This window comes from Patella vulgata, chromosome 6 (genome assembly GCF_932274485.2).
Source record: "Patella vulgata chromosome 6, xgPatVulg1.2, whole genome shotgun sequence".
Classification (NCBI taxonomy): Eukaryota; Metazoa; Mollusca; class Gastropoda; family Patellidae; genus Patella; species Patella vulgata.
The window spans coordinates 74437381-74464160 of NC_065884.2; the positions used below are offsets into that span (position 1 = coordinate 74437381).

General features: G+C 37.1%; 1 protein-coding gene across 1 annotated transcript in view; it reads right to left on the reverse strand.

Annotated features, from left to right (window-relative positions):
- Positions 1–5785: 5785 nt before the first annotated feature.
- Positions 5786–26780, reverse strand: part of LOC126825198 (uncharacterized) — a 118988-nt gene continuing 97993 nt past the window's right edge. The window contains exons 7-12 of the mRNA XM_056101860.1: positions 22225–22383; positions 18420–18506; positions 18106–18179; positions 8611–8645; positions 7547–7630; positions 5786–6930 (exon numbers count right to left, since the gene is read on the reverse strand). Coding sequence (XP_055957835.1) covers positions 6048–6930; positions 7547–7584 — 921 coding nt within the window. The 5' untranslated portion in view covers positions 7585–7630; positions 8611–8645; positions 18106–18179; positions 18420–18506; positions 22225–22383 and the 3' untranslated portion in view covers positions 5786–6047. The remainder of the gene's footprint in view (positions 6931–7546; positions 7631–8610; positions 8646–18105; positions 18180–18419; positions 18507–22224; positions 22384–26780) is intronic.

Genomic DNA, 26780 nt, shown 5'->3' on the forward strand with positions numbered 1-26780 from the left:
AAGCCAAGATCGCGACTTTTTCGTACAATCAGGGGTCATAATCCAAGAAGTTACGGACCGCTATGCGCGAATATTGAAAGGAATCAAGATCTTTGGGAGAGAGAGATGGAAATGTGGTTAAACGTCCACTCGACACGTACTATGTCATTTCGGGACTAACATACGGTTCAATTTTATTTCAATAATTCGCTTGCGCTTACGGGTCTTTAGCAGTCGCAGGAAACCAACGAGGCTGGACAAGCGACCCTACTCCTTGTCACGTATAACCAGGGAATCGAAATCACGCCAGTTGACTCAATAACAGACCTTATGATACAGCGTGCACGGGCTACGCCCCCCCACCCACCCGAGATGTTTGGAATATAAACCCATGTTTTAAGTTTCATCAAAATCGGATAACATTTCTGGCCTCTGGGGGGTCCACAACATTGATATTATATTCTTTAACAACATTTGCGTACCACACGCTGAAAACGCGATTTTTCGTTCAATCAGGGGTCATAATCCAGGAAGTTACGGTCCGATATGTGCGAATATCGACAGGAACGGAGATTGTTGGGTTATAAACATATTCTTCAAGTGTCATCAACATCGAATAATAATTGTGAACTCTGAGTGTCCACAAGCTAAATTCTTATTTCCTGTACAATCAGGGGCCATAATCCATGAAGTTACGATCCGATACATGCCAATATCGAAAGGAGTCGATATCTTAGGGAGATAAACCTATCTTTTAAGTTTTGTCACAATCGGGTAAAAATTGTGACCTGGAGAGTGTCAAAAAACAAATTGTGGACGGACGGACGGACGAACGGACAGGGGCGACGACAATATTCGCCCACATGGAAATATGGGCGTATAAAAATATTAAACGGCTTGTAACATAGGCTATAGCCAATATTGATATTTTCTGAAAGCTTATAACTTGGGAAGCCATTTTGAAAAAAATCCCATTACCTACTGAAGCACCTGTGGGTTTGTTTTTGTTTGTGTCACTGATGTCGGTGAATTGAGAAACCAAACAACCAGTGTCCTGAAATCCCTATCACAGTTAATCTGATTAAAACACAGATCCTATTTCGTTTCGTTTTATTATAGTTCAAAATATCGATTTACTTGTCTTTATTAAATTAGGACCTGGAAACGTTGTTATCATTTACGTGTTCTGGATGATGTGGGGGATAAGCCAATGAAACGGTCATGCTGGGAACTGTGTGTAATACACTAGAAACATCAATGCTGATTGGTTAATCAAATGTCTGACGTCACAGGGTCAAAAGCCGCTTGTATGACCTCTGACGCGAACTATCACTACAACCGGTCACATCGTCATGTAGTGTAGACCATTGAAAGTATAAAAAAAACGAAACGAAATATAGATGTGTATTGTAATCAGATTGTATCACAGCAAATTAGTTCTCACTATATTCTGGAAAAGGACCCAGAAAATCGTAAAACGGGTTGTTACACACCCCAAGTTCGTAATCACGTTGTCACTCCGTCTAATTACAGAAAGGGACAAATTTTGAACAAGCTCAAAGTTCTAAACCATCTTCCCGTCCATGAAGTTCATAAGCAGATTGTAAATAGTTGCTACTACGTTCACTTCATTCGCACATAGTTTGAGCCCGTTTGACAATATTTTCCAGAACGTAGTGAGAACTACATTTTGAACGCATGTATTGATTGCAACCGACCAGTTGCGTTTCTTACAGTCGCCACTTCGATGTACATCGCATTTCATTTAATTGTGTAAATTATGATTGTTTCTAAGTATGGTGAATATATCGGTTCAACACCAAAATTCAAATTTTATCTGAGAAGGAACACCAGTTATTGATTCATTTAAAGGTTCATTTTACATGATTTAAGATTAGTTTTATTTATTTCTAAATAAATACATATTGGACATATTAATCAAAATGGTGGATGGTAAATAGTCCAACATGGCCGTTACGCATATTAATGAATCTATTTGTAACTTGGGGTTAGGGTTAGGGTTAGGATTATAAGCGTTACGGGAGAGGTCATATAGGTCATGCCTGTTCCTCAATCTCCTTCAATTTCTGAATAAAATATTGTTAAAAAAAGTAATAATAATAATAATAATTATATACGGCGGCCATGTTGGATTCAACTTGGGTACAATTTACCGCCAATCAGTATCAAAACATTTTCATTAATAGTTCCATACTAAACTCAGAACGATGTTGTGAGGGGAGGGGGGCGTGTCCATCACATGGGCTCAGAACGATGTTGTGGGGTGGGGGGGCATCAAATAGGCTCAAAATCAATTGTCACCCATCATACACGTAGCCATGGTTTATTCTTTTATCATGAAAATATGCCGTAAATCGAAACATAATACTATTTCAATAAAAATTAAATCTACACAAATCAAATATGCCATTTTTTGTACTGGAAATATTAACGAATTACACATCAAGGTAAACTATTAAAACTAAAGAGAAACATTTAAAATTCATCTTAAGGGGTCTTATTTGGTGTTGAGTTAACCATTCCCTTTTCAGCTGTGACAAAGTGATCTTTATACTTTTCATCAAATTGAACGATCATTTAGGTGCATGAACTCAGATTTGATAATATTTGATATTGACGTTTCACCTCTGTGTAAACTTGGTTGAGGCACGGACTGCCTACGATCTTATTAAACAACTAATTAATTCAATATGTCCTTTACAAGCTACACATGATATGTTTATAACACTAGGCAGAACTTCAAAGAGAATGTAGTAGTGGTCAGTGTATCATACTATGACCTGACAATGACATCCAAAGAAATATGCAGTGTAATTACAGATATCATAATTTGATAAATAAACAATACCATATATGATGATCACCCTTGTTCATCTTCCCTAATTGTTGAACACTATATAAGCAGGTGTTTATTGACAGTAAGTCTGACATGGAATTGAGCTTCTACCGAATTGTGTCTATTTCATGTTCTTAATAAAGGTCAACAGGGTATCTCAGTTTTCAAAAGAAGTGATCAAAAAGGCTCAATTTTGAGCTTGCGCCCCCTCGCCCCCAGGATGCCCCAAGTGCCCCTTGGTCGAAATCTGTTGCTCCTAAGACCTTCCCGTACCCGTGCACCTCTAAAAACGATGTTTTGACCCCCCTGGGTCTTCTGAGGGGTGACCCGCCCTTTATGGCAGGCACAATTCTGAGCTTCCTCTTTTGACTTGACTGGAAGAGGCTCAGAATTGTGGAGAGGCCTTTATCTGGCGCCCCAGGCCATTCAATGGCCGTCAATAGGTCTTTGCTCACAATTGTGCCTTACAGATGTTGCCCAATTTCCGTTTTTCGCGCTTTGGTGTGCCGTAGGGTGGCGGGTACGAGTATGAGTGGGTAAGGCCCTGCCCTCGGGTGGTCTGGTATCCATTCAGGGGGTCAGCCCCAGAAAAAAAAAATTGCCACGCCCCTTTCTGGACATGTCCTAAAATTTGATTTTTTTTTTTTTGACAGAAGGTCGGAAAATTTGGATTGGGTATGGGTGGGGTGGGGCTTTGGTCCACCCCCCGTAGGTGGAGGGTGGTTGCGTGCCCCAAGTCGGTCGTTGATGCGCGCAAATTTGATTTTTTACTCAACCTGATGTGCGCGGACAAGATAAATTGCCTAATTTAACCTTGGAGTTGACTTTTTTCACACAAATATAATTAATGGAGATGAGTTTTTAAAGATACGCCTGTCGCCTCGCCAAAATATATTAATAAAGTGGAAAATATTCCAAGTTTACACGCAAAACAGCGAAAACGCAAGTGTCAGCGGTCTGATTCCCGAATTTGTGCCAGGTTTCGGCCTCTTTTCCTTTTCCGCCCATAACCTGAGCCGTCTGAGCAAGTTCCGGGGCAATTATCTCTGGAATGAGAATATGCAGGGTTTTGGGAATTATACGATCAAAAAGCTGAAGACCGTACAATTTCACAGAGACGTCGCACGAGAGGCCAGGAAGAGTGCAACCGCTTGAAATCCAGCGCCAAGCGAGCGAAGGGCAGTTACGGGACCCTAAAAGGTTTATTTTTCGTCAAATACAGACATGCAGCCAAGGCACGGATAGCCTCACAAAGATCAATGCTTGTGCCGAAGGATGTCACGATCGAGACCTGCCATGCACGTGGCATTGTATAGACCATTTTGGCCACAGCAGCACCACAGCAAAATCGCGAGAACGGGTTTATTCGGCCGCTTTTGGTCGCCCAGTCGAAAACCCCGTGAAATTACCTCCAAAGTCGCCACAATGTACTCCAACCTATATCCCAGACACCTGAGAAATTGGAAGGCGATTCGAGCCGCGAGTCGCGAGTTTTTGGATGGGCAGCGGCGGCGGAAACACCAGAGAAGCCGCTGTGCGGCACGAATTTGCGCCAGGTTTCGGCTTCTTTGCCTTTTCCACCCATCACCTGAGCCGTCTGAGCAAGTTCCGGGGCCATTATCTCTGGAATGAGAATTGGCAGGGTTTTGGGAATTATACGATCAAAAAGCTGAAGACCGTACAATTTCACAGAGACGTCGCACGAGAGGCCAGGAAGAGTGCAACCGCTTGAAATCCAGCGCCAAGCGAGCGAAGGGCAGTTACGGGACCCTAAAAGGTTTATTTTTCGTCAAATACAGACATGCAGCCAAGGCACGGATAGCCTCACAAAGATCAATGCTTGTGCCGAAGGATGTCACGATCGAGACCTGCCATGCACGTGGCATTGTATAAACCATTTTGGCCACAGCAGCACCACAGCAAAATCGCGAGAACGGGTTTATTCGGCCGCTTTAGGTCGCCCAGTCGAAAACCCCGTGAAATTACCTCCAAAGTCGCCACAATGTACTCCAACCTATATCCCAGACACCTGAGAAATTGGAAGGCGATTCGAGCCGCGAGTCGCGAGTTTTTGGATGGGCAGCGGCGGCGGAAACACCAGAGAAGCCGCTGTGCGGCACGAATTTGCGCCAGGTTTCGGCTTCTTTGCCTTTTCCACCCATCACCTGAGCCGTCTGAGCAAGTTCCGGGGCCATTATCTCTGGAATGAGAATTGGCAGGGTTTTGGGAATTATACGATCGAAAAGCTGAAGACCGTACAATTTCACAGAGACGTCGCACGAGAGGCCAGGAAGAGTGCAACCGCTTGAAATCCAGCGCCAAATGCGAGCGAAGGGCAGTTACGTGACCGTGAAAGGTTTATCTTTCGGCAAATACGGACATGCAGCCAAGGCACCGATGGCCTCACAAAGATCAATGCTGGTGGAAATCGTTGTCGAAGGATGTCCCGATCGAGACCTGGCATGCGCGTGCTATTCTTTATAATATTTTGGCCACAGCAGCGCCACAAAGACCGAGCAATAGCTCAAAAACCGGGTTTTTCGGCGGTTTTCGGTCTGTCAGTCAAAGACCCGTGGTTCGATTGTCTCCAAATTCTATCAGAATTTACTCTACCCTATGCCCTACCCCCCTGAGAAATTTTGAAGGCAATGGGGGTCGTGTTTTTGGCAGTGGGGAACGCGGAAAGGCCGCGGGGAGCGGGATGGGAGGAAATTTGGCGCGGAAAGGGCGTTTGCTCGATTGGTACGTGCGACTTGACGAAAAAAGTATGTCGGGCGTGACCGCACGGACCTCAGCTTTCGATCCATACCTTGGGCGATGACGTGCGATCATCCTTTCCCGACCGTTTTTCGGGCGGAATGCGGCTTAACACGACTTTCCACCGAGATTTTGGCGGAAGCAACAAAATGTGGACCAAACCGAATTAAGCTCTTATCAATTATGCTAATCTTCTGCTATCTGTAGTGTTACATAGCATAATATACCTGACGCAAAAGAATGACGTCGCACGAGTTTCAAAGTTGTTATGTAGAAATTGTAATTGGGATGTGTTACGTTCTCCACATGACGTGACTTATTAGCAGCTATACCCTTTCATAAAACAAAGTTCTGTGTATGATATAGTTAGAATCGTTTATTGTTAAAACTGCTGATCGTATGAAAATGATGATATCTGGTTTTAAGTGGGCTACATCAATAAATTGATAACCCTCTATTTGAAAGGAAGCTTCGGAAGGTCATAGGGCAACAGCGGGGGGCCATCAGGCCCCTTGAACCAGAATAAATCCAAAATCATAATCGCAAGTACAACAATTACAAAAATATAAACAGGAATTTCTCGACCTGCATGCTCGTCATGTCTTAGAAGAGCATCTAGTAGTTCTTCCATTTCCTTCTCATGTCTTAGCCGTAGCTCTCTAAGTTGGTCTTGCAACTGCTGGGCTACCTCGGTGATACTTGCTGCTACCTGATGAGGGGTTGACTTATGGATATCTCTTGCGTTGGATATCAGGGTACCAATATCTATGGGGAGTGTGATTAGGTTGAACACAGCTCCAACTATGGGCACAGCGTCAATAGCAGCTCCAACACCTCTAAGTGTGGCTCCAGATGCATCCAAGAGCACGTCCACCAATCTGACTAATTGAATTCCCGCCGTTACTACGCTACCAATAGGAGCCGTGCCTCTTCTGGAATGAATAAATAATCTAAAACTCTTCATTGCCTTTTGATAATCCAGTACAGCCTTTTTATCTGCCTCGAGCACTTTGTTGCATTTCATTCTTGTGTTTTTACTAACTACAATATCGCCTATGGCAGCTCCAGCACTTGTGACACCAGATAGAACTCCCACGCCAGCCCCCGCCGCTGTTAAAACAACGCCAACTCCAAATAGGGGTATCGTTGCCAATCCAGCAATTGTTAAACCTGCTGAAACTACTCCACCAACGGCACCGGATATTTTACTGATCCTGACCTTGCGTGTGCTTGAGTTTAATTCATCGGCCAGTTCCAACAATGTGGCTACTGTAGCTTGTCGACGATTAACAAACTTAGCAAAATCGGCTTCAAGTTGTCGGATTCGTTTAAGCAACCTGGAAAATAAAAATATGAATTGAGTCATACGAATTTACGTGTACGTATCAGTGCTAGGTTAAAGTGCCGCTGTAAAATCGATTCCTTTTGGAAAATCGATCAGTACTTGTGTGTTGATTCTACTTCAGACAGATCATGTGAAAAATACTCTAAATATTGTGTACAAGGGGGGTAAATACAAACGCACCAGTCCAGAGTTATGGCCCTTGTTTCACTTTGTCGAACCTACTAAACATTCTGTCGACAAAGGTTATCTTCCGATATGCATTATTTAAATTAGTAAAGCGATTAAGGTTATTGAATTTCAACAAATTCTGATAACACTTCTAGAGCTACGACCCTTGTTTCACTTTGTAGAACCCTGTGAAATGCTCTAGCGACAGAAGTTATCATCCAAACTATATGGAATTGACATCAGTGTCTTGTAAATGTCCCTTTTACCAAAAGCTTTAATATTGTCTTGTTTTGTAATATCATAAATGACGTAGTTAATGACGTCACATGTACTTACTGTGACATCAGTGTCTTGTAAATGTCCCTTTTACCAAAAGCTCTGATATCGTCTAGTTTTGTAATATAATAAATGACGTAGTTAATGACGTCACATGTACTTACTGTCGTCGTTGATGTTCATTTAGTGTAGCATCAGCCATGGAGGTGCGTCAATATACGCCCTCTTTTCTACAGATCGAATATTCCCTGGAAATTGCAAATAGTGAGAACTGTCAGTCCAATATCCGGTTCTAATAGTAATCGAACTAGAAATTATTTCACAAAAATTCTACTCAATATTTCGTTTCAGTTTTAACAATTCTGACAATAAACCCAGTCTAAATAATGTTTCGATAAACCACACAGTAGTCCAAGCAAGGCTCACATGCTGGTAACTGACGAAATAGACCACTGCACACAAGCAGAGCTATTGGATTTAAAGGAAATAATTTCCGTTACAACTAAACTTACAAGCTGATCAGCAATACACATTCGCTTGGCCGCTCCAATCAGTGAAAGGGGACACATTTGGAAGAGTTGATTAGCTCTCTATATTATTTTTTTTTCTTCTGCAAATTAAATTCTAAAACATTTATTTTGAATTGTTAAGAAAAAAAATAAATGTGTTGTGAATATATCTTGATAAAAAATATTTTCTATTTAGTGTAAATCTATACTAATATTTGTGACTGTCGTTTGTTTGTCTGCCTTGTCTGTCTGTCTGTTCGGGGTTGTCGGGTACGCTATGGTTGTCCCGAGGCTACTGCGTTCGGTTTCAGAGTTGTACTACATTCAACCCGTGCAGCGCCGGGCCATCGGCCAGTAGGTAGGCCTACATAAAATTGTACGCGAAGGCGTAAAATAAGTAAAAGACACAAATTCTCCTCCTACCAGATTGTGTTAGACTACGTCCGATGTAAACAACGCATGCGCTATCGACGCCGTATGATGTGACGTCACAAGTAGACATATAATGCATGTGACATTAAAGGCCAGTCATCTTCTACAGATAAAGAGTTGAAAGAAGGCTTTCGCATTACCCCTGCAACCAGATTGAAAGTTATCCAGGGTCGTATTTCCGTAACAGCTAAATGGAGAATATTTTCCGACATAAAAATAAAATCGTAATATCGTATCACAAACATTTAAAATCACATTATTCCAGACTATAGTAAGTACATACTTACCGGTGTCTCAGGTATAATGCTGAACTATATCCAACCTGTAACGAAGATTTGAGAGACTTGGTTGTTCTATTTAAATACTTCCGTGCTTGTCGTTATAATAGAATATCTATGAATAGTCAGTATTTATATTCAGAAATTAAATGAAATGAAATGGGGTTTAACGTCCTACTGTTCTGCTCCTAAACTGGGCTAATGAAAACGGGATTTATATTCAGAAATAAACCCTTATATGGTATGGAGACCGTATAATATAGCCCAAGCAGCAATACCACACAATTGGAAAGACTTAATAAATAATCATTCAAATCTTGATTATGTTCCCGAATACATGTTTAAAATGGATGACAATTTATTAACACCAAATGATTATAAAACCATAATTATGTGCCCGCATTGTTATTAAAAAAGTGAATGTGAAGAAGACCCCAAACATATCAACATTGATTTTAAAATACCACATTATGTTATCTGGATCAAGGCAAAATTAATTAAAACTGGTGACACTTTATGTCCTTCTTAATTGTAAAGAAGAAACTGAAGATATTTCATTTATTTTACTCATGTGTAGATATATCAATATTAATTACACTTATTTATGTATTATTAACACTGATATTGGCTGTACTGCGCCGATGTCGGGGCAACATTTCCCTCACAGCATACTGTATTGCGTATGCCTGTTTTCATTAGCCAAGCAGGACGTTATTCCCCATTTCATTTCACTTGTATAAAAGTTAACCACAAACGCCAAGAAACCGCGCTATACATGTCAGCGTTATATTTGTTAAAATGATCTCCTATTATGATACATGTCAGTGCATTCTATCGGAGTAACTCTAAGATTACACGTATACCAGTCGTCGAGTCCTTCATAGATTTCTCTTTTGAATGTTATTGTATTCAATATGAATACTATTTTGATCTAACTTGACGACCGTGGTAAACAATTTTAAAAAATCCTAACATCAAATACCATACTAAGCAGATAACTTGTTTGACTCCTATACGTCGCGTGATTCTTATCTTAAATTTTCAGAATTGAAACGGGGGGGGGGGGGTGAATAGGTAACATTGCATCACACTTCAAGTGGTGTTGTTTCGATTTCCCGCTCGTGCGTGACATGGTTTGTCCAACCTTGTGGGTTTTATCCGGGTACTCCAGTTTCCCCGCCCCTAATACTAAAGACTTGTACGCCCAAACTGACTATTGAAATGGTGTAAGAATCATATGATAGTCATGAATTGACTTAGTTTGTGTTATGCCCAAAATTTGCCATATACATGTAAATGTATTGGAAAGTGATATAAACGAATTTTGTGAAAATCTCTAAAAATTAAACTTAAAGGAAGCACCAAATCCAGTTGAAGTGCCCCACGTTCAAGAAAAGGCACCCTCTGTGTCCAGTAATAAATAGGGCCCTTTGTCTTCAAGACAAGACTCTCTGTGTTTGTGTCCATGCGTGTGGCCCATCATTCACTAGTGCACATAGGCCACGTTGTTTTTGTTATCCCTTTTCAACACACTGTGCGCTGAATTCGATGCCTGGATGTTGGGTGCATACTGATATCAATACCCAGATCCCTAGTACACATTGGCGTGCATGTAAAATAACTCTTGACAGTTGAAATTTCATATGTCAGAGCAAAATTTCCTTACTGGCATATTGCATTCATTAGCCCAGTCGGGGTAGAACAGTAGGACGTTAAACCCTATTTCATTTCATTTCAATGCGTTTCACGTTTATTTTCCCACCACAAAGATTTTTTTTGTAAAAAAAAAATATATTAAAATTGACTTGGGTGGAAATTCTGAAAAACAAATTATATTAGAAATGACTTGGCTAGAAATTAAAATCGACATAGGTGAAAATACTATTAAAATTGACTTGGGTGAATATTAAATTATATTACAAATGACTTGGGTGCAAATTATGAAAAACAAATTATATTAAAATTAATTTGGGTGAAAATTCTAAAAAACAAATAATATTACAAATGACTTGGATGGAAATTAAAATTGACATCGATGAAAATTATCAAAAAAAAAATAAATTATATTACAAATGACTTTGGTGAAAGTATAAAAAAAAATTATGTTACAAATGACTTGTGTGAATATTTAAAAAAAAATAAATGATATTATTTTTCATGTCCCTTGTCTATAATGTCCATAAAATATCTAAACGATCGGTTAATATTTATTATTTTATAAGAATCCAGTTATTTATATTTAGGTACGTTTTGATCACATTTGTGGACGTTTTTCTTTTGTTCGTTTTTAGTTTACAAAGTTTTTATTGTCGGCAAAAGCTACCGAATTGAGCGATTTTTGCATTTTACAATTACTGAAACTAAATGAATCATTTATAAAATTGATATTCCGTTTTGGGATTCAACTTTCACAACTTTTAAGAATCCGTTTGCGAGAGAACCATGCAGGGACCGGCACATGGTGGGTGATCGATTTTCACCATTTGAATTTATATATGATGGGTAACCCCTCCAAACCCCACTGCCACAATTTTAGATCAATCGAACCATTTTTAGAGTGTAGAAAAATATTTGAGATTTTAAGACCGAAAAAAATCATCATTTTTCGGCCACTTTTCAATTATGGCTTACAACTAAACTACGGCGAGTAGATTAATGAAGCTTTATAGGGTAGCAGATATGGTTAGTAAGTATACATTCTGAAAGTTTGATGGACTTACGTTGAGCGGTCTTTGGTATAGAGACTTAGTGTTGTAAGGTACCAAAATATCTATCTGTTTATCTGTCTAATAAGTATCTAATCACGAAAACAGAGCTCACAATTACACCGTTAAAATTTTTAAAAGTTTAATTTACTGTAAATGCCAAAAGAGCTGTTCTTGGTAAATACAATTAACCTCTCTAGACTATTTTTCAACATTTTATTAATTCGGCAATATAATCTCATGATCTAGTAGAAGGATGATGAATTTTGGAACAGCAAATCGTAAAAACTAAATAGTGTAGTAGTCATGTACATCTGTCTATACTTGACAAACGAATCAAGCGATATTTCAAAAAGACAAAAACAAATAGTATATGAGAGTAGGGTCACTATTGTAGAATACTCCGCGCAGTGTTTCGTTTGATGAGACCTAATCCCACTCAACACTGCCGTAATGAAAGCAAATTTCTTTTCCAAATTATGACTGGTCAATAGTCCGATCAACAGCCAATACCTAACTGCGTAACAATATCATTCGAGTTTAAACAGAGCTCCAAATATGTTTACATAACGTTAGGTCATGATTCACGAAATTTATTACGTCCAATTAACCAGTGCATGGCAGAATATTGCAGAAAAACTGATTGCGCGATAAACGAGGCTATCAAAACGGCTACAATGCAAACAATACTGTTTGGAGACGAACAATACTTTCACCCTTTTTAATACCTTAAATCACTCTCCAAAATTTTAGGGAAGACCCCAGATAAAACGAAAGACGATTTGATTGAACGGGAAGAATAGACACACTCCCCAAAAAACATAAGTATTAGAAGTCAATCCAGCAATGGCCAGAGCGGTATTTCTCGGGCTATTGCTTCAGGAATATGCTATTGTAGTTTCTTTCGGATAACTGGCTACTAAACCGCATTTTATTTGTGCAAAAGACGGGGAAATGAACAGCTGATTTATATGGCGCGCGTAATACATGTACAGAGGCATGTCCACTGCACATACAATTAAATTAATTTAATTAATCCTGATAACAAGATGAGTTTTAAATCTTGATGTAAAACAAGAAAGGATTTAATGATGATTTAATTATCTCTGGAAGATTGTTCCGCAGTTTAGGCGCATTCACTGATCACGATCCGTATCCAAATCATTTTAATTTGCACCTTGAGCAAATGATGACGGTTTGTTCGGCCGGAGGTTACGCGAGGGAACTTGTATTTGCATAAGGTTAGATAAGTATATTTGAGCTAAGCCATTCACACACTGATACGTCAAAGACAGACTTTTGAAGATGATTCTTTCATGAATTGGCAGTCAATGGAGTGATTACAGAAAAGGAATAATATGAGAGTATTTTGGTGATCTGGTAAGAATTCGAGCTGCGGTATTTTGTACAAGTTGATTTTTTTAATATTGGCACTAGATGTTTCTACTAACAGGCTGTTACAGTAGTCAATCCTTGAGAATACCAAAGAACATAAAAGTGTAGCAACTGCTTCCTGGCCAATGTTCCTGGATCGAAGATAACAGTTTCGAAAAATTCCACTAATGTGACTACATGCTCAAATTGGACCCTAAGAGGACACCTAACTTCTTCAGAGTGTCTCATGGTACAAATATTGCATCTCGTACAACCATAACATTTGAACTTGTATTTTTGCAGATGTGTATTTGCACCACATAACATACATTCTGATTTAATTAATTCCATTAAATTCAATTTCAACATATTTCTTGCCATCCTATCTTTAATCTTAGAACTAGTATTCTAGTTCTATGCCTTAATGTCATGTGTACAATTAGGGGATGGAACAGTTTTTGAAAGGGAATAATTTGCGATCAGCTGTGTATCATCTGCATAGTTGTCCAAAAGGACTGATCCTTGTGGAACTCCCGAATGAATCATCTGGACCGGCCCAACACAGGGTTGCAGGAGGTCGGTTGCTTGGGGCATTATCTGGCCTAGTAATCCATGCAATGAATGATTTTATTGGAAAAATGAAGTAAAAAATGTAGTCATTTTCTTCAAGTTCGACAATCAAATTTAATATGAAAAAAATCCGTGCCAGTCATTTTGTCAAAACCAAATATTAGTATTAGTAGTCCTCAACTTCCAATATTAATAGAATTGTCCTCAGTCCCGCAGTGGGTGAGATATAGCATCATGAAATTTATATGTTTTAACATATCGCAAAAGCTACGTCTCAAAATAAATTCCTCATAGCCTCTAATGGTTTCGGAAAAATTTAATACTATAGTCATATATACTATTCAAAAAAAGTAGGGGATATTTGATTTTGGGAGCATAATACTAAAATATGCAAATGACTACGAAAAACGTCACTATAGAACCTAACAGAAGAAACATTTCCAGTTACATGTGACGCCCAAACGCACCAATAGCTACCGCATGGAATGCAGGTGATGCTTGGGATCATCATGGGGGTCCAACCCAAGATTTGCACGACTCTGACTTTGAATGTTACAGTCATTGTGGCATTGAATTCCAGGGTGGAAACATCAGTTTAATTGTTTTAGTGACCAGAAAACAAATTTTGATATGCGTCGGCTTATCCAAAATGAAAGGTTACGTGCCCTTGGCATGCTACAGATCGGCACAACACAGGCGGTTGTGGCGCGGACGATGAATGTTTCTCAGTCTGTCATAAGCAGGCTATGGTCCAGATACCGTGATACACAATCTGTACAGGACAGACCACGCTCAGGTCGACCAAGGGCGACAACTCAAGCCCAGGATCGATTTATCCGTACCTTGGCCTTGAGAAATCGTGTCATCACAGCAAATCAGATCAGCGCTCGTCTTCAAACAGACACTGGTGTGAGAGTGAGTGGCCAGACGATTCGGAATCGACTGCATAGGGGTCACCTTCGCGCCCGACGTCCTCGCGTGATCCCTTGTTTGAGAGATCATCACATTCAGGCAAGACGTCGTTGGTGTAGGGATCGTCAACACTGGGATAATCGACGCTGGAGCAATGTGATGTTTTCAGATGAGTCAAGGTTCACTGTTGATTTTTTGGACAGACGTAGGAGGGTGTGGCGTCGTCGAAACGAGCGCTTCCAAGACGTTAACGTCATCAGACATGATCGATTTGGGGGTGGTTCTGTTATGGTGTGGGGAGGCATCACTGTTGCTGGAAGAACGGCTTTACATTTTGTTGCAGGGCGTGTTACAGGCCAGTACTACCGGGACAACATCTTGGCAGTCCATGTTGTGCCGTTCGCACGACGTCATGGCCGCCGTTTCATCTTCCAGGATGACAACACAAGATGTCACAGGGCCAGGATCGTTACAGGTTACCTCCAACAACAGAACATCACCACATTACCTTGGCCAGCACTGAGTCCTGACCTCTCCCCCATCTAGCATGTCTGAGACATGCTTGGACAGAGGTTACGTCAACGTCAACAACGTCCTGCCAATGTCCAAGAACTTGCTGCTGCGTTGCAACAGGAATGGGACAATCTGGACCAAAATGACCTTAGACGTCTCATTAGGAGTATGCCACGTCGGATCAATGCTTGTTTGGCAAACAGAGGAGGATTTACCCGTTACTGACTTGGTTGTGATGCTGTGGTAACTTTGCTGTTTGACCCCGGGTATCATTTTACCCTTATAATGGTCAGTCTGTGCCTTACTTAGTCTAACGATCATTTGGAATAAATCGATGAATGTGAACTTCATTTCATTTTGTCATTTGTTTCTTTGTCAGTTTCATTAGGTGACTTTAATAACACTTAAAAATCAAATATCCCCTACTTATTTTGAATAGTATATACTGAAGTAGTAGACAAGATCATTCATAAAACAAAATTTTAAAAAAAAAAATCAATAGGCAATTTATGGGAAGCATTTGAATTTAGGGAATTTTTTTTTCAAAAAAATGGCCATAGCTGGTTCTCCGTAACTACAAGGTTGGTGACCCTCATATTTCATGTGGGGTATACGGGGTACCCAATGACCAAATTTGCAAAGTTTGGTCAAAATCGCCAAAAACCGTTTGTGCCGTTTTTTTCTAAATTTTGCATGATTCTCTCTCGAACTCATTTTTAATCGCTAAAAAATAACAGTCCCACAAATAGCGTTCGAGGATTAGAATATGCTCGCAAGACACCCTGTAAAATTTAAGTTTAGATCTTGCATAACACCTTTTAAAATGTACCGCTCTCACCTATTTATAGACAATTATGTTGTGATTACGAGTTAACGATCTCGTAAGTAAGTTTCGTTTATTGCTACACTTTATTAAACAAGTTATTAAATAATGAAACAAAAGTCGGAGAACACTCAAGAGATACGTTACCATTTTTCGGGGAACGCGGTGTGAAATTATAAACCGATACACGGATAAATTTAGTTTTGATTCTTCGAAGACTGTTGTAAATTATCGGAGTTGGTGGGGTCATGGAATTCTATTTTTGCATCAATAATCCTATTCATGTTTTTTCGCTATGATTATTTGAGCCAACATTTCGACATAGAGTGAGTCAGCTCTCATTTCAATTTCAAATGAAAGAAATGTCTTTATGGCTGTAAATCAAATTGTTTTCTTCTTTAACACAATCGACAGGATATGACTCGATGTCTAGAGAGTATCCGGTTAAATTTTGACTGTCAAATAGTTTGTCCTATTCAAATTCATTTAATTGAAACGAACCTTACCATAATAAATATAACTAGACCTGCGATGCAGTGGTGACGGGTTTCGCCGATGCCTCATTACCCTTGAAGTGACCGTAGCAAGTGTTATAAAATAGACGCATAATTAGCCAATAAATCCAGCGATATCAGTTTCAATTATACAGCGACGACTTGACACTATGATACCACTTTCGTTATCAACAAAATAAATAAATTGGATTGCAGAAATAACCACTTCGATTTGAACAGTATTAACCTTTTATACAAAGCCTTATTAAAATGTGAAAAAGCTTTAAAATCCTCACAACAATATTGGCTATTTCTCGGTAAGGGAAGATGTAAGAAACACGTCTTTGATATCTGTGTTTTTGTCCATTGAAATCAAAATTCTATACGAATATGGAATATCACTTACTTCAAACAAATATTTGTTTTGGAGGCTAAAATTATTGTTTTTGCCAAAATGACATTACTTCCGTTGATAATGAAATGTTAAATTAGTTTTATGAAATCATATATGGCATAAGGTATCACATGGGGAAAATTGTATGAAAATCAAATAATATTTGACACTTTTGTAAACCAGAAACCATGCAAAATGACTTTTTAGAAAATCGTCTATTTCGTCGCAATTGAACAAATTACAAACCGTGTTGTGATATCTATATGGCCATGTCCTTTTTATTGATATGTTGATTTAAACTGAAAGTTAAAACGTAGCAAGTAATTATAGTGATAAGAAATATTGTTTTAGAAGGTAAAAAATACCCCCAGTTTTCGAGAAAAGGCCGTCTCCCCCGGTGTCAATGTTCAATTGTAATCAATTTGACATAACACATATTTGTTTTATGCATCAAATGGTATCACTTTTATGAAAGTACAATAGTAATGGACTCTTCTACAGGTAAAATAACGTGAAAAGTGATTCATACACATTTGACTATTTCTCAGCAACTGCTCATATTACAAACTAACTTTGACTTAATGTTACAAGTTTATGGAAGTTACGAGAAATATTTCAAAATAGGAAAAGCCCGAATGCATTGTAAATATCTCATATTTTACATCTTTATTCACCTTTAAATCGAAATGGCGCAAATACAAAACAGGCAATTAAACAAAAATATGAGCCCACATGTTGACATATTCTGTGCCTGTTGTAGGGGCATTGATCTTGATCTATCAGATTTGTAAAAATTAATATTTGCTTCTAAAAATTGTAGTTTTGGGCAAAATTACGCCACTTGCGGTGCCGACAGGAAACTTTATCCTAAATAAAAACAGTTGCGAAAGGGCACCACGGGACATGTGTACTTTAATTTATGCAAATTTGGCAATAAATAATTAACCTAAAACCTATAAACTGAATTAGCCAATGGCTGCTAAGGAAAATTATCGAGACAAAAATTGTTCACTTTTTTGCTCAAATCAGATGACCCTATCACACTAGGTAAAATGCCACAAAAGAATATTCATCAATAAAAAAAAAATTGTCAAAATTTGGCGATTAATAACGGATTCTACGAAAATCAAAAATCTAAAGTATAGTGGCTATGTGCCCTATCTCCGGCTATTTCAAAATGTATCAAATGTTAAAATCTGATCATTATTGTTAATAATACGGCAATACTTAAAAAAACGACAACAAAGTTGATTTTGGACTTTTCGTATTGTAGTAGAACGTTCGAAACAGTTTTTATCTGTAAGTCACAATCACTTTCTCGGTAAAACTGAAGGCATCTGATCAAGAGATATGATCAAATTGGAAGAAAAATAATAATAACAATCAGAAGAACATAAGTAATAACAAAAACAATAGTGTTTCACACACAAGAGAGAGAGAGAGAGAGAGAGAGAGAGAGAGAGGGGGGGTTGTTATTTAAATATAATCAATAATGCCCATCCCTCATGTGTACAGGGATAAGTAATTAATCAAACAATATATATTCTACACGTTTACACCTGCAATGTAGAAATACTTCTTACTTGGTGTACAGCTCATTCTAGTCCAGGCCGAGGTACGGAATAAAAACCACAAACTTGACCCATTTTATCCTTACGAAGTGTTGACCACTTGGGAAATAATCGAATTAAAAACACAATGAAGTAGGCACATACTTACCAGTGTCTCGGGTATGATACTGGACTATATACAGCTTACCAGTGTCTCAGGTATGATGATGGACTATATCCAACCTGTAGCGAAGATTAGAAGTGGTTTGAGAGACTTAAAATACTTCCGTGCATGTCGTCATAATAGAATATCTATGGATAGACAATATTTATATTCAGCAATAAACCCTTGTATGGTGTGGAAACTGTATAATATAACCCAAGTAGCAATACCAGAGATTTGGAAAGTCATGATATATACTCATTTAAATGGGGGACAATTTTTAACACCAAATTATTTTAATACGATAATTTTATACTCACTGTTATTAAAAAGTGAATGTGAATAAGACCCCAAACATATCAACATTGATTTTAAAATCGAACACTATGTTGTCTGAAAAACATAAACTGAAGATAGTATTCATTTATTTTACTAGTCTGTAGATGTATCAATGATATTACATTCATTTATTTTACTCATCTGTAGATATATCAATATTAATTACACTCATTTATGTTTATTAACAATGACATTATTAATACTGATATTGACTGTACTGTATATATAACATGTTTTATGTGATAATCTGTCCCCAATCTACGACAGTTGTCCACGTCCCTGTAAGTAAACGACCCTCTCTTATATATAAATATGCAATGCCAGACCTAAGACACATCTTAATTTTATAAATAATTTTATCAAGAAATTCACCAAAATATTAATTTCATATTAGGCCATTCTTGCACATTATGTATATGCTGTGTTCATAGGCGTACGGGATCGATGAATGGTAAGGGGACAAAACCTGAAATGTTCCAAAAAATATCGGGTTCTCCCAAACAAGAATGACTCGAATTCCATTCAACTAATCAATCGTTTACAGTCCACGTAGACGGAAGCGTCGAGAGAAAATTTTGAAAATTTAACTGTCACTAACACGTGTCCCTGTTATTCCGGTCTGTGAATACAAGCTATCCCGCCTGTGAATACACCAACATCAATGTGGTCCGATACAGCCTGACTTTAAAGGTTGACCTCAATCCCAAACAACGTATCAATTTTCACATAGTTTCCAATTGCTTTGCAACCGAACCCCCACTTTATGCCGATTGATTTCCAACAATCCAATCAGAGTCTTGTAGTAGCATTAGCAAATAATATTCGGTTTCTGATAAATGTGTTACATAATGACAGTTGAATTTATTAAAATATTTTGATGTCTGCCATTGACACCCATGATGACTCTGACACTTATTAGTCATACCATAATATAAACTTATAGCTGGTTCGTGTTATGTAATGTCCTTTGTCTTATAAGCAATCTGTATTGAATCTTAAATCTGATATGATGCAATATAGTCAGATGTGTAATCTTGTGAGATCGTTGTCTAGAAGAGTTTATAAGCTAGGATCGAAACCAGATCAGACAAGATGAGACTAGGCGAGGTCGTCTAGAAGTTAACAATAAAAATATTGTATGGAGTTATAAACAAATGTCAAACAAAGTATGTTTTAAATGTTTTAAGTCATAGTCAATTCAGTACAACTTCGTGGTATACAATTAAAAGAAGAGAAAAATTAGTGTTTTATTCGATTTCGGGCGTTTATTAAAATTTCAGAATTGAAAAGGGGGGGGGGGGGTGAATAGTTAACATTGCTTCACACTTCAAGTGGTGTTGTTTCGATTTCTCGCTCGTGCGTAACAAGGTTTGTCCAACCTTGTGGGTTTTATCCGGGTACTCCAGTTTCTCCCTAATACTAAAGACCTGTACTCCCAGCCCAAACTGACTATTGAAATGATATAAGAATCATATGATAGTCATGAAATGACTTAGTTTGTGTTATGCCCAAAATTTGCCATATAAATATATTGGAAAGTGATGTAAATGAATTTTGTGAAAATCTCTAAAAATTAAACTAAAAGGAAGCACCAAATCCAGTTGAAATGCCCCACGTTCAAGAAAAGGCACCCTCTGTGTCCGGTAAGAAAGGGTGCCCTTTGTCTTCAAGACAAGACTCTCTGTGTTTGTGTCCATGCGTGTGACCCATCACTAGTGCACATAGGCCACGTTGTTTTTGTTATCCCTTTCCAACACACTGTGCGCTGAATTCGATGTCTGGATGATGGGTGCATCCACTGCATACTGATATCAATACCCAGATCCCTAGTACACATTGGTGTGCATGTAAAATAACTCTTGACAGTTGAAATTTCATATGTCAGAGCATATTTTCCCTACTGGCATATTGTATTCATTAGCCCAGTCGGAACAGAACAGTAGGACGTTAAAACCCCATTTCATTTCAGTTAAATGCGTTTCACGTTCATTTTCCCACCACAAAGATTTTTTTTAAAAAACAAAATATATTAAAATTGACTTGTGTGAATATTAAAAAAAAATAAATGATATTATTTTTCATGTCCCTTATCAGCCACCGTTACAAATGACTTGGGTGGAAATTAAAATAGCATCGCTCCCGGTGTCAATTTTAAATTGTTTTGTCATAACACATATTTGTTTTTTATGCATCAAATGGTATCACTTTTATTAAAGTACAATAGTAATTGACTCTTTTATAGGTAGTGAAAAGTGACTCATACACATTTGACTATTTCTCAGCAACTGCTCATATTACAAACTAACTTTGACTTAATGTTACAAGTTTATGGAAGTTACGAGAAATATTTCAAAATAGGAAAAGCCCGAATGCATTGTAAATATCTCATATTTTACATCTTTATTCACCTTTAAATCGAAATGGCGCAAATACAAAACAGGCAATTAAACAAAAATATGAGCCCACATGTTGACATATTCTGTGCCTGTAGTAGGGGCATTGATCTTGATCTATCAGATTTGTAAAAATTAATAATTGCTTCTAAAAATTGTAGTTTTGGGCAAAATTACGCCACTTGCGGTGCCGACAGGAAACTTTATCCTAAATAAAAACAGTTGCGAAAGGGCACCACGGGACATGTGTACTTTAATTTATGCAAATTTGGCAATAAATAATTAACCTAAAACCTATAAACTGAATTAGCCAATGGCTGCTAAGGAAAATTATCGAGACAAAAATTGTTCACTTTTTTGCTCAAATCAGATGACCCTATCACACTAGGTAAAATGCCACAAAAGAATATTCATCAATAAAAAAAAAATTGTCAAAATTTGGCGATTAATAACGGATTCTACGAAAATCAAAAATCTAAAGTATAGTGGCTATGTGCCCTATCTCCGGCTATTTCAAAATGTATCAAATGTTAAAATCTGATCATTATTGTTAATAATACGGCAATACTTAAAAAAACGACAACAAAGTTGATTTTGGACTTTTCGTATTGTAGTAGAACGTTCGAAACAGTTTTTATCTGTAAGTCACAATCACTTTCTCGGTAAAACTGAAGGCATCTGATCAAGAGATATGATCAAATTGGAAGAAAAATAATAATAACAATCAGAAGAACATAAGTAATAACAAAAACAATAGTGTTTCACACACAAGAGAGAGAGAGAGAGAGAGAGAGAGAGAGAGAGGGGGGGGGGGTGTTATTTAAATATAATCAATAATGCCCATCCCTCATGTGTACAGGGATAAGTAATTAATCAAACAATATATATTCTACACGTTTACAAAAAAAAAAACCAAAGTTGATTTTGGACTTTTCGTATTGTAGTAGAACGTTCGAAACAGCTTTTATCTGTAAGTCACTCACTTTCTTGGTAAAACTGAAGGCATCTGATCAATCCGACATGAAGTTTATGAGATATGATCAAATTGGAAGAAAAATAATAATAATAATAATCAGAAGAATATAAGTAATAACAAAAACAATAGTGTTTCACACAAGAGAGAGAGAGAGCGAGAGAGAGAGAGAGAGAGAGAGAGGGGGGGTATTTAAATATAATCAATAATGCCCATCCCGCATGTGTACAGGGATAAGTAATTCATCAAACACCAACATCTATTCTTCACGTATACACCTGCAGTGTAGAAATACTTCCCTACTTGATGTACAGCTCATTCTAGTTCACGCCTAGATACGGAATAAAAACCACCAACTTGACCCATTTTATCTTTACGAAGTCCTGACCACTTGGGAAATAATCGAATTAAAATACTTACCAGTGTTTGTGTCAGGTATGATGCTGGACTATATACAGCTTACCAGTGTTTCAGGTATGATGCTGGACTCTATACAACCTGTAGCGAGGATTAGAAGTGGTGTCAGCGACTTGCAGCTTCTATTTAAATACTTCCTTGCAAGTCGTCATAATAGAATATCTATGAATAGTCAATATTTATATTCAGAAATATACCCTTATATGGTGTGAAAACTGTATAATATAACACACTATTAGAAAGACATAATAAATACTCAGTCAAATCCTGATGATTATATTCCTTAAAACATTAAATGGACAACAAATGATTCTAATGATTCACTGTTATTAAAAAGTAAATGTAAAGAAGGCACCAAACAAAATTGGTAAAACTGTTGATAATTTATATCCTGTTTGTAAAGAAGAAACTGGGGATATTATTCATTTATTTTACTCATCTGTAGATATATCAATATTAATTAAACTTATTTATGTTTATTAACACTGGTATTGATGGTACTTACATGTATTATCAATACTGATAATGACTGTACTGTATATATATATCATGTATATATTATAAATATAATGGAAAATATCAATATCCAGTTTCATGACCGTGTGAAGTTCGCTCGATTTCCGTTTTTCGATATTGGTGAATATCGAAAAACGAGCTACTCGTTTCTCGGTATTGGCGAATCACGAAAAACAACTAGCTCGTTTTTCGATATTGCCGAATCTCGATAAACGAGCTACTCGTTTTTCAATATTCAAACTTGAATCTCGTAAAAGCAGATTTAATGGATGTATATCTAAGGAATGTCTCCAAAACATATTTGATTAAATAAGTTTTCTAAAACGAATTAAAGATATCATAAATGAGGATGCCACAAATTACGTCTCATGAGTACTAACTGGCACTAGCATCAAATTGTCAGACAAACGTAACATCAAATTTATGTTAATTGTGATATGTTACTGGATTGACTTTACAGGAAGGATATGCTGTTCTGAATCTAAATTATTTACAAACTAAAACAACATAATAACATTCTTTAAACACTATTAACTTGAATTTCCAATTTATAGAACTGTAAAAAATCATTACATGCTAAACTAAAACATTGCTGAAATGGCGCTTCAAATAAATGATAAAAACAAACGAATAACTTTCAAAATAAAAGCAAAAGTCAACATGAGCACATTTGGTAGGGGAGTTGTCTTTATACTATGGCTATCACTATAGAATTATAGACATGGTAAGGTTTGGGGGCGTTTGGAAAACTTGGACCATGAACATTTTGTGAAACATTTTCCATTTATTTTTCTGGAACATTAATAGTTTACCATATCATCTTGAAAGATATGGGGAAAGTATATTCTGCCAAATTTTATTTTCACCACAAGACTTCCACAAGATATTGCAAATAGAAAAAAATTCAATTTTTTCAAAAATTTCTTCTCAAACCTTCTTATCCCCCGGTGTGGTATCACATTTCACAAGATTTTCGCCTGTGGTGTTTTTTACTACAAGATATTGGACATATGTTATTTATTTGTTTATTTCATCTTGATGTGGATGATATTACGATAACGTATAAAGAGGTTTGTAGAATTTGGGGAATCACCAGCTAGAATGAAAATAAATGAAGTGAAGTGGAATTTAACGTAGCTTTTCTACAACTGGGATAATGAAGACGGACTTACGCCGTGTAGTGTGTCATGGAGGAGTTTTTGCTCGGACACCAGTGCTGCTTAATACTCTTTGTGGAATTCAAACTGCCAAGTAGTTTTTGAAGTAGATTAGAAAAGCACAATGTTTAAGACAGTGTTTTCCAACCTGGGGTCCGTTAAGTCAATAGCCGTGAAATAAGATAGTACGAAATGTTTGGCATTCGGACAATGAATTTCAGTCGGCTGATTTCCAGTCACATTTGTTCTGGTCTTCAGTTCAAAGCGGTATGCCCCTGCTCTTCTTCTGGAAATGTCTTTTCAATAGAGCCGTCTGTGGAAGTAACATTTCAAATAATCATTGTTCGTGACTTCTGTATAAACTCGCAATATCGCTATTCATATATTATCGTTGCTCAATAAATATGCTATTTGTGTACAACAGAGTCATAAGATACATTAAGATTAAAATCCTGTATTTTAAAAACCGCGACAAGGAGGCCTATATTTGCAGTTACCAAGCATCAATAAGCTAGAATAAATGTCATCATTGGCTTGATAAAGACGAGAGTATCATCGTCGACCAAAAACAGGGAGATAAGGGAGTCTGAGAAGAAATTTTTGAGAAAACATAATTGATTTTTATGTCCAATATCTTGTGGTCTCTTTGTGGTGACAAATTCCAGACAAAAACTCCCAAACCTTGTCATAAACGTTTGAAGTGTATCTATAATTCAGACACCATTTTCGTCTTCATACAAACAAACGTCTTTCATTTTCTTAGGCCATTAAAAACAATTATTGGTTTTCTTTTCAACTTGATGCGTACAGCCGGGAAATCGAAACCACACCAGTAGGCACAATGACAGACCCTCATGATACAGCGCGCACACGCTAACTATTCGGTCATTACCCCCACGCTTCTGTGCAATCGAAACACTAATTCGTTCCATAGAGACAATTAATGCGTTCAATGGAGATAATCAATTCGGTCAAACGAGATAGAAATTCGTTTAAACGAGATAGAAATTCGTCTAAACGAGATAGAAATTGGTTTAAACGAGATAGAAATTGGTTTAAACGAGATACTAATCCGTTCAAACGAAATAATTAATTCGTTCAAACAAAATAATTAATTCGTTCAAACAAAATAATTATTCGTTCAAACAAAATAATTAATTCGTTCAAACGAAAAATTTATTCGTTCAAACGAAAAATTTATTCGTTCAAACGAAAAATTTATTCGTTCAAACGAATTAATTTATTCGTTCAAACGAATTAATTTATTCGTTCAAACGAGATACTAATTCGTCCAAACGGATTACAAAAGAAATTGTTTGGCACTAATGGGCCCTCGTAATATGTTGTGTAGTCTGTGTCACGATCATGAATCGTGTCCTCTAGTTTCGGTTCTTTTGTAACGATGTACAAAGGGCTATTCATTGTATTCAATTATTTATTTAACGGGTAACAAGTGAATAAATGAATACAATGAGCTTTAATGCCTTGCTGACATTTTTTTTTTTGTATTTAGCGTATGTACGTCTTCATTAGCACAGTTGGAGCAGTAGGTCGTTAATCCCAATTTCGTTTCATTCCATTCAGTTTATCATAGCTAATTTTTGGGTGTTGCTAAAATGTGGAACGGAACGGGGAACGGAACTGAACTGAACTGAACTTACCAATTTTATACATTGTTTATATAATTTGTCATCATAACTTTGCATCGTAGCACATTTTAAAAGTATACCAAAAACGTACAGCAGTTATTATACATAACATGTCAGTAACTCTAACATTACAGGTATATCAGTCGTCGAGTTATTCATAGATTGTTCGTTTCAGTGATATTATACACAATAGGAATACTTACAACCATGCCTTACACCATGGTTGTAAACTAACTTGACGACAGTGGTAAACAATTTTGATAAACATATCAAATACCATATTCAGCAAATAACTTGTTGGGCCCGTATATGTCGCGTGATAGAAATAAAATGCTAATTGCAGACAGTTTTTGTTGTTTCGTTTATCTGTACACTTTTATTAAAGATATTATATCATGTTGAATAAAAGTCCTGGAACAGCTTGCAGACATTGCAAATCAAATCGTCTTTTTTTAAGGACAAAGGGACAACACCGATTTTAACAGAGTCTCAGATATAAAAGTCCATGTACGTATGAAATATAAACACAAACATATAAAGGAATGGTGTCATTAGCTTGTCTGAAATATAAACGCTAACATATAGAGGAATGGTGTAATTAACTTGTCTGAAATATAAACGCCAACATATAGAGGACTGGTGTAATTAACTTGTCTGAAAATTTCACCTCAAAATATTGAGTCGTTTGGACGTGAACGTCAAAACCGCTTACCCGGACACATAACCCTTTAAGATTTCGGGTCAATTTTTCCGTTGGGGGACCTGATAATATTTTGTTCCTTTAGAGGTCTATACAATGCTGTACTTGATAACGAATGGTAAATTCCATCTACACGTTATTTGTATAAAATAAACGTTTGATCTAAAAACTGTATAATACAGCTTGGGACACCGGTCTCCATATCCTGATGTTAAAGCATTGCTGGTTTAAGTTGTTTGAAAATGTGGCACGTATATTGAGTTAGTTGCCCAGCACTAGGGCAGAGGTTTGTAAGGGCTTTTCACACAAATTTAAGCAATTGTATTCTCCAAAATATAATCTAGATTGTCCCTTTAAGTATTATTGAACACAATCGACATGATATGACTTGATATCTAGAGAGTATCTGGTTAAACTTTGACTACCACATATTTTATTCTATTCAGATTCATTTAATTAAAACGAAATTTACAAATACCATCATCGTTTGATGTTAATCTGTACAATGAGATAAATGATTCGTCGTATTCATAAGCC